Below are 9,645 nucleotides of genomic sequence, written 5' to 3'. Positions count from 1 at the left end.
ACGTGGATGGAACTAGAAGGGTATTATGCTAAGCAAAATAAGTCAATCAGAGAAAGACAATTATCATATGATCTCACTGATATGTGGGATTTAAGAAACAAGGCAGAGGATCATAGGGGAAGAGAGGAAAAAATGAAACAAGATGAATCCAGAGAGGGATTCAGCAAACTGAAGGTTGCTGGAGGGGGGAGAGGGTTGGGGGGATGGGTAACTGGGTGATGGACATTGGGGAGGGTATATGTTGTAATGAGCACTGGGTATTATGTAACACTGATGAATCACAGACCTCTACCCCCTGAAACAAATAATACATTATATGTTAATTCATTGAATTTAAATTAAAAGAAGTGGTGAGAGTGGACATCTTTGTCTTGTTCCTGACTTTAGGGGAAAGGCTTTCAGTTTTTCCCCATTGAGGATGATATTATTTGTGGGTTTTTCATATATAGCCTTTATTATATTGAGGTGTGTTCCCTTTAAACCTACTTTGTTGAGGGTTTTTATTATGTATTGATGTTATACTTTGTGAAATGCTTTTTCTTTTTTTTAAAGGTTTTTTTTTTTTTAAGATTTTATTTATTTGAGAGAGAGAGAATGAGAGACAGAGAGCACGAGAGGGAAGAGGGCAGAGGGAGAAGCAGACCCCCTGCCGAGCAGGGAGCCCGATGTGGGACTCGATCCCGGGACTCCAGGATCATGACCTGAGCTGAAGGCAGTCGCTTAACCAACTGAGCCACCCAGGCGCCCTAAAGATTTTATTTATTTGACAGAGAGGGAACACAAGCAGGGGGAGTGGGAGAGGGAGAAGCAGGCCTCCCGCGGAGCAGGGAGCCAATGCAGGGCTCGATCCCAGGACCCTGGGATCATGACCCAGGCCGAAGGCAGACGCTTAACGACTGAGCCACCCAGGCGCCCCGTGAAATGCTTTTTCTGCATATATGGAAATGATCATATGGTTCTTATCCTTTCTCTTATTCATGTGATATATCAGATTGATTGATTTGCAAATATTGAACCACCCTTGCAACCCAGGAATAAATCCCACTTGATCGTGGTAAATGATTTTTTTAATGTATTGTTGGATTTGGTTTGCTAGTATTTTGTTGAGGATTTTTATGTTTATGTTCATCAGAGATATTGGCCTATAGTTCTCTTTTTTGTGGTGTCTTTATCTGGTTTTGGTATCAGGGTAATGCTGGCCTCATAGAATGAATTTGGAAGTTTTTCTTCCTTTTCTATTTTTTGGAGTAATTTGAGAAGAATGGAATAGGTATTAACTCTTATTTAAATTTTTGGTAGAGGGCGCCTGGGTGGCTCAGTCAGTTAAGTGACTGCCTTCAGCTCAGGTCATGATCCTGGAGTCCCAGGATCGAGTCCCGCATCGGGCTCCCTGCTCAGCGGGGAGTCTGCTTCTCCCTCTGACCCTCCTCCCTCTCATGCTCTCTCTCATTCTCTCTCTCACAAATAAATAAATAAAATCTTTAAAAAAAAATTTTTTTTTTTCATAGAATTCACCTGTGAAGCCATCTGCTATTGGACTTTTGTTTGTTGGGAGTTTTTTGATTATTGATTCAATTTTTTTTCTGGTAATTGGTCTGTTCAACTTTTCTATTTCTTCCTGTTTCAGTTTTGGTAGGTTATATTTCTAGGAATTTACCCATTTCTTACAGGCATATAATTTTTCATAATATTTTCTTATAATTGTATTACTGTGGTGTTATTTCCCCTCTCTCATTTGTGATTTTATTTATTTGGGTCTTTTTTTTTTTCTTGATGACTCTGGCTACAAGTTTATCAGTTATATTGTGGTTTTTTTTTTTTTTTCCCCCCACAGAACCAACTCCTGGTTTCATTGACCTGTTGGTTTTTGTTTGTTTGTTTGTTTGTTTTAGTTTCTGTATCATTTATTTCTGCTCTAATCTTAATTATTTTCTTCTTTCTGCTGGTTTTAGATTTTTTTTTTTTTTCTAGCTCCTTTAAGTGGAAGATTAGGTTGTTCAAGATTTTTCTTGCTTCTTGAGGTAGGCCTGTATTGCCATAAACTTCCCTCTTAGGATTGCTTCTGCTGCATCCCAAAGGTTTTTAACCTTTGTGTTTTCTAAAGATATTTATTTATTTATTTATTTATTTATTTATTTATTTATTTAGGAAGATATCTAGTTGTTTATGGATTGGAAAAATTAACATTACATATCCACATTATTCAAAGCCATCTACAGATTCAATGCAATCTCTGTCAAAATTCCAGTGACATTTCTCACAGAAATAGGAAAAACAATCCTTAAATTTGTATAGAACAAAAAAAACCCCAAACCGCCAAAGCAGTCCTGAGAAAGAACAACAAAGGTGGAAGCATCACACTTCCTGTTTTCAAACTGTTACCAAGCTATAGTCACCAAAACAGTATATGGAACTTGCATCAAAACAAACACAAAAGGGGCGCCTGGGTGTCTCAGTCGTTAAGCCTCTGCCTTCGGCTCAGGTCATGATCTCAGGGTCCCGGGATCGAGCCCCGCATCGGGCTCCTCACTCCGCGGGAAGCCTGCTTCTCCCTCTCACACTCCCCTTGCTTGTGTTCCCTCTCTCGCTGTCTCTCTCTCTGGGGCTGAACCGGAATTGTTCCAGAGTCGACACGAGGTTCTCGAGGATCTTCCGGCATTCCTCGGTCTTGGACGTGTCCTCCTCGCTCTCCGACGTGTCCTCCTCGCTCTCCATCAGAGCCAGGGGCTGGCCGCTGTGGCCGGGCGCCTCCCGCACAGCTGCAGGCTTGGGGCAGTTGGGAGTCCAGAACCCGGCGTCCGTTGCCATGGCGACCCCCTTCTGTTGTATCAGAAGCACACACATACAAGGACATCCTCAGAAATAATTGGCTCCAATTTGTGGGAGTTGTCAGCACCAACATTTCCAACAGCTGGAGGAATGAGTCCGTCAGTCCTGAAATGGTGGACAGGATCTAGGCAGGGTACCTTAGCAACAGTACACCTCATTGCCTTCCACAAAGTATAGAGGGAAGGGATACTTCCAGGCCATCGTAGAGTAGAATGTTTCCCCTCTTGCTGCAAGAATGGATTGCATGTTCCCAGAAATACTTTAATGGACTCTAACTCTCCCAAATTGTTTAGTACCTTCGTCGATATGGTCATTACCATTCTTGAGTCACATTCACTGAATTACCACAAGGTGTAGTGTTCATCTGGATCATCAGGGTTTGATTGGGATCTTAAACACAACCGAGGTTGGGATCTCACCATTTGCACCTTAACATCGGCTAGTCACTTACAGAAACAGAAACAGTCCTAGGATCATGAGACTTGGTTAAGAAAGTCTCAACGCCATTCTTTGTAGGCCATGAGCTTGAGGTAGGAGTCACTAGGTTTTCTCTTGGAGCAACATATGTATTGAACAGTGAACTATTATTCATATTTCTAACAGAAGGCAATTCTAGGACAGGGCTCATAGTAATAGTATTAATCAAAGACTTTTTGCTGTGTCTCCACCAGAAGTTTGGTACTGGTCTCTGCCAGCTTCTCATTAGTCTTGTTCAGTTCATTTGTCAATGACGTTCGAACTTTTAATTCTGCTAGGTAGAGTTGCTTGTATTTTTCCAATTCTGTTTTATTAAAATCTTCTTGAGAACTTTTCATTCTGGATAATTCAAATTCCAGTTCTTTAATTCTGAGTTCCATTTGATTTCTTATTGAAACATTATTAGTTTCTCTTAACTGTCCTAAGCGTTCTTGAGATGCTACTTGTGTCTGGAAAAACAGATTGGCTTCTTTTAATTTTTCTGTTATGTCCAATCTTGTTCTTTCTTCAAACTCCCGTTTATATTGTTCTATTTTACTGTATTCTATCATACTGAATTCTACATGACTTCTGAGGTTTACTACTTGTTGTTCCAACTTCTTTTTATTCTTCTTTAGTTTTTCGTATTTCTTCTGCATTTCCTTCATAGATGATAACTCCTGGGTAAGAAGCTGGTTGTTTGCATCCAGGTATAGACATTTTGAAGACGCAGTTTCCAGTTTTGCTTCTGTTTTAGCATATTAATCTGACTATCCATTTCAATTTGATTGGTTTTTGAATTTCCAGGGGAAGTAATCTCTCCATCTTCATATTCACTTAACTTTCTCCTTGTCACATTTAAGAGTTTCTTAAATCTAGTCATCTCTTTTTCTAATTCACCATTTTTCTTCATTTCTTGATCCAAACTACATTCCAGAGATTGTTTCAACTCAATCAATTTCTTTATCTGTCCCTTTTCATCAGACGAACTTGTACTTAACAGGTTTTCCTGAAGTTGTTCATTTTTGTGCGCTTGGTTTTTGACTGTAACTTTTAACTTGGCATTTTCAACTTCAAGCTTTTGCACGTGATCTTTCGACGTCTCAATACATCTTACAGCCTCTGCATGTCGATCTTGTGCTTCTTGCAATTCTCTTTCTACTTTCTCCTTTTCATACTGATACATTCTTTCTTTTAAAAGATTACATTCATTAATTAGCTCTCTATTGCTTGCTTCCAGCCAAAGACCGTGTTTTTCACTTTCAGCTTGAAGTTTTTTTACGATATCCTGAAACTGGTCTTGGATATTAATTACTACATTTTCTTTACTGGCAGCTTTGTTGTGAGCATCATCTAGTTGCTGTTGAAGCAGCATATTTTCACTTTGTAGTTGAGATAATCTCTCCACTAAGGATTCCTGCTTTCCAATGTATTTATTCACTTGATCTTGTTCATTTTGATACATGTGTTCCATTTCCTTTTTCTGACACTGTGTTTGACTTAGGTCTCTTTGTACACATTCTAAAACCAAAGTCTTTTCCCTGAGAGCATCTCTTGTGTGATGGAGCTCAATTTCTAAAGTATTGAATTTAGTTTCAGCTTTAGAAAGGTTTTGAGAAAGAAGCTCATTGTTTTCTTTTAGGTTAGACACATCAAAATTCAGTTTGTCCTGCAGACGAAACCATTCATCTTTTGCTCTCTGGAAAGCAAGTTCTAGGTCTCTTTTTGATGCCTGACTTTGATCATAATCCTCTAGAGCAGTAGCTAGTCTAGCTCGATATGATCCAACTTGTGTGTCCCGTCTTTCTTTGTTTTGCTTTTCATTCTCCAGTTTAGACTTTAGCATTGTATTCTCAGTGGTCAGGGCATTAATCTGTCCACTATATTCTAATATTATTTTTGTTAATGTTTCCTTCTTCAGTTTTATGGTCTTTAGAAGACTGACATTCTTTTCTTTTATAATTTCAATGTCTTCACAATATTTACTTTCCATTTCCTGGTTCTTATTGTTTATTGTGTCTATTTCCAGTCTTAGCATGGCAATTTCATCCTGCCACAAGTGGGTTTTAGGCAACAGATCTTTTTCTTCTTTATGACTATTAGACATCTGATCCAAATTATTTCTCACAGTCCTCAATTCGCACCTACTGTTGCAAGATGAAGTTCAAGTTGTTGTTTCATTTCAACTTCTTTATTAAACTGCTCTTCTTTTTCTCTTGAATTGCTCCCTCATTTTTTCATATAATTTATCAGCATTTCTTCTTTTTTCTTCTTCTTGTTTGAAGGTAAATCTCAAATCGCTAAGTTCTTGTTCCCATTTCACTTTTTGATGCTCCAGTTGCAATTTCAACTCTTTTGTTTCTGATAGCTCCTTTTGTAGTCCATTAACTTTATTTTCCATTTCTTTATTTTTTCTTTTAAGTTGTTTACACTGATTTTTTTTAAGTTCTAATTTTTTATACGAAAGAATCGCATCCTGGGTTTTTAGTAAAGTAGTAGAATCTTTACGATCCTGGCCAACTTGTACAATTAGCGACTCATATACTTAGAGCAAGGCAACTTGGAATCCTCTGAAGCTGTTCCAGATGACTCAGTTAAGTCAAGGTCATCCATAAAATTAATTTGCTTTTTGACCTCTTTCTTTTCATGAGCCGTTTTCTTTGCAGGTCTTACTTCATCCTGATCCATTTCACTTGAAGTGCTGTCATCATTCACTTGTGGTGGATGAGAAGGTAGGGAATCAGCCTTCTCAAGCCCTGGTGTAATCACAGATACTTCTGATGTCCATTTGTCATTTTCATCTCTCCTTACTTCCTTCATATGCAAACCAGGATCACTACCATCAGAATCTTCCTTTTTCCCAACAGGAAAGAGGTGGTTTTCAGTTTTTCCGCTCTCTCTTTGTTGAATTAGTCCAGCAGCAGCAGCAGCAGCGACAGCATATATGTTTTCTAATACTGCCGTCTCATTACTTTGGTTTCTCTTCTTTTCTTCATTAATCTCTTTTTGAAGTTGAACTTTCTTTTTTTCCTCATCCAGGATGTCTATCTGTAACATGCCTATCTCGTTCTTAAACTTTTGAACATCTTGCTGTAATTCTTCTTTTAGACATACTTCTGATGTTCTGTAACTACATGGTGGAGAAGAACTCACATTTTCTAATTCGGGTTCCATACTTCTATAGTTATTAGTACTGTTATTAACTGCACAGAATGGCTTCTGGAACAAGACTTTTGTTTTCTTGTAAATGTTTGTAACGGCAGAACTATGGTGCCTTTTTATTTGAGCCATTTGTCTCATCTCATTGGAGCGGGAAAACCTTTTGTCGAAACGGCTTTCTGAGTCACTAGACTGAGGTATACGTCCAATGTCTAATTTAGAATTAGTGCTATTTTGGTTCATACTTTTTGCCATTTGCACCTCAAACTCTTGGTCTTCTTTCACTTCAAACGTAGCGAGTGGGTTCCTTACTTTTTTAGTTTCTGTATCACTTTTAAAACTCTTTGTTAAAAACATGCTCAGTGTCTGGTTTGTTATCATTTTCACAGTCTGATTTATTTTCACTTAAAAATCAGAAGATGCCTGGCAAGCATATTTGAGACTAGAATTTTTTTGTTCAGGAAATGCCTGAACTACTAGAGGGACAGGCACTGCAAATATATCCTTTTTCTCACAATCAAGTCTATCATTTGTCAAGTTAGAAGGTATTTCCATTAAGTTTGCTCCTTCTTTAAAGTTACCACGTAGTGACTCTTCCTTAGGATAAGGAGCAATTTTATGTTTTTCACAAGTTTCACCAAACGTCCGCTTTAACTCACTGGTGATGTGTTTTAGATTATTTTTCCACACTAATTTGCCTTGTTTGATCGAGATTTCCTCACGCTTTTGCACAGAAGGATGTTCTGAATATACTGATATATTATCCTTTCTATCACATTTCTTATTCATTTCTGGTTCTCGAGACTTTTTTTGCAGATGCAAAAGTGGAACGTTAATTTGCTGGGTTTGATTTTCACATGTCTTTTCTGCCACGATACATGTTTGTGAAATACCTTTATCCTTTAGGTGGTTATTTTCACTTTCATCAAGTCTTTTATGCTCTTCCTCTGATGTCCTTCCTAAGTCTAATTCTGCTGGCCAATCTGAGTTGGATGTTTGTTTTTCCTTGACTTCTACTGTTTTCTTAGGAACAGAATCTTTCACTTCAACGGTAGGCTTCACATAAGGATATCTTTTCGGAGAATCTTCTACTTGTTCATTTAATATACGTGGTCCTTTCTGATCCGCAGCTCCAAATAAATGTTTAACGTCTTTCTTTAGAAGACTCTCAGAAATACTCAGAATCCCAAGGTGATTCTCCATCTTCCTCTTCTCCTAATCCCAATGCTGACATCGTAACACTACTATTACTTTGTATGCTCTATCAGCAGAAGTCAGATGGTCATTAACTGTTTGCTCTTGTGGAGCACTTTCAGTAATATTAATACCATTGTCCTTTTTTCCAGTTGCCGGCTGCACCTCTCCTTCCTTTGTAACACCATGGCCTGCTAACGACTTGACAGAAGGTTTTGAAAAAGCAAGACAAGAAAAGTCATTGGCTTTGAATGGTAGTTTGTAAAGAAGTCCAACTATATTTTCATCTTCATAATTAGAATTATCATGCTCAGATAAAGTTCTACCTCCTAGTGTTATAAGGCCACATTTTGTTCCCACATTCTTGAATTGCTCAGAAGCATTCATTAGCGCTCTTAAGTTTGGTTTTGGGACAGTCTTGATATCAAAATTAAAGTCTTCATCATCTGATGTAGGCCATGAATCATCAGTACCTGGTTTAATGGAAATACTGCTTAAAGACTCTTCTTCAGAATTCTTATCTGCCACTGCATTCTTACTTTGCAAATCATTGTTAAGTTTTTCTTCTCTATGTTCGGCAATTAGTTGGCGACTGACTTGAAGATCATTAAAAATAGAATATTCTTTTGCAGTCCATCCACACGCATCTTCAGAAAAGATATTAATACCTTGCTGAAGAAGAACCCTGACTAGATCTGCAGAATCATAATGTACAGCAAGCATGAGGGCTGTTCTGGATGTAGTTGTTTTCACAGTAGTCCGCCACCCGGGTCAGATTCTGGTAACTCTCTATCAGCGCCCTCTTGCCAGACGGGATCTCCTCCTCTAGTAACATCTGCAGCTCTGCCATTTTCCACCCCTCTGCATCGCTTCCTCTCGCGTTAAAGAGACAGAGGCAGCAAGGTCCGCTGAGGAGCCGAGCACCTCACAGCCCGGATACAAACCGCCTACCGCCCTCCCGCCTGGTATTGTCTATTTATTTATTTATTTATTTAATTAGAGAGAGAGAGAGAGCAAGTGCGAGAGCACAAGCAGGGGGAGCGGCAGGCAGAGGGAGAAACAGGCTCCCACTAAGAAGGAACCCAATGCGGGACTCGATCCCAGGACCCTGGGATCATGACCTGAGCTGAAGGCAGACACTTAACCGACTGAGCACCCAGGCATCCCAACCTTTGTGTTTTCATTTTTATTTGTTTTGATGTACTTTTTTTATTATTTTATTTACTTTTTGATCCATTCATTGTTTAGTAGCATGTTACTTAACCTCTATGTATTTGTGTTCTTTCCAGGTTTTTTCTTGTGGTTGACTTCTAGTTTCATTGCATTGTGGTCAGAAAAAATGCATGGTATGACTTCGATCTTCTTGAATTTGTTGAGGCTTTTTTTGTGGCCTAATATGTGATCTCTTCTGAAAAATGTTCTGTGTGCATTTGAAAAGGAATGTGTTTTCTGCTGTTTTAAGATGGAATGTTCTGTATATGTCTGTTAAATCCATATGTTCCAGTGTGTTCTTCAAAGCCATTTTTTCCTTGTTGATTTTCTGTTTCGATGATCTATTACTGTAAGTGGGGTGTTAAAGTCCCCTACTATTTTATTATTGTCCATTACTTCCTTTATGTTTGTTATTAACTTTTATTTTTTTGGGTGTTCCCACATTGGGTGCACAAATATTTACAGTTGTTATATCTTCTTGTTAGATTGTCCCCTTTATTATTATATAGTGTCCTTTGTCTCTTGTTACAGTCTTTGTTTTAATGTTCCTTTTGTCTCGTATACGTGTTCCTACTTTGTCTTTCTTTTGACATCCATTTGCATGCTAGATGTTTCTCCGTCCCCTCACTTTTAATCTGCAAGTGTCTTTAGGTCTGAAATGAGTCTTTTGTAGGCAGCATATAGATGGGTATTGGTTTTTTTTCATCCATTCTGTCAGCCCATGTCTTTGATTGGAATGTTTAGTCCACTTACATTCATAGTAATTATTGATAGTATATATTTATTGTCATTTTA

General features: G+C 38.3%; 2 protein-coding genes across 7 annotated transcripts in view; one reads left to right on the top strand and one right to left on the bottom strand.

The window, feature by feature from the left end:
- The window catches only part of CBR4 (carbonyl reductase 4), a 124,875-nt gene that overhangs the window by 28,246 nt on the left and 86,984 nt on the right, over positions 1 to 9,645 (top strand). Inside the window, exon 5 of one of the 6 annotated variants that reach the window (XM_045880166.3) lies at positions 2,626 to 6,784. The exons of the other annotated variants lie outside the window; for them this stretch is intronic. Within the exon in view, the coding sequence (XP_045736122.1) occupies positions 2,626 to 2,957 (332 nt within the window). The 3' untranslated portion in view covers positions 2,958 to 6,784. Of the gene's footprint in view, positions 1 to 2,625; positions 6,785 to 9,645 lie in introns of those variants that run through there. 6 annotated transcript variants of the gene reach the window in all.
- Positions 3,251 to 8,488, bottom strand: LOC123842686 (coiled-coil domain-containing protein 144A-like). Its single transcript, XM_064581725.1, is given in 11 exon segments — positions 3,251 to 3,482; positions 3,484 to 4,030; positions 4,033 to 5,430; positions 5,433 to 5,496; positions 5,498 to 5,820; positions 5,823 to 6,790; positions 6,792 to 6,852; positions 6,855 to 7,621; positions 7,623 to 7,695; positions 7,698 to 8,371; positions 8,451 to 8,488. Coding segments are annotated over 11 exon segments (5,127 nt in total). The 3' UTR covers positions 3,251 to 3,268.

The sequence above is a fragment of the Mirounga angustirostris genome, unplaced genomic scaffold, assembly GCF_029215605.1.
Source record: "Mirounga angustirostris isolate CCGP_5_RB_7025 unplaced genomic scaffold, mMirAng1.0.hap1 SCAF_2, whole genome shotgun sequence".
NCBI classification, from domain to species: Eukaryota; Metazoa; Chordata; class Mammalia; order Carnivora; family Phocidae; genus Mirounga; species Mirounga angustirostris.
Note: the sequence above shows the minus strand (reverse complement) of the source record. Positions and strands in the feature narration are given on the sequence as shown.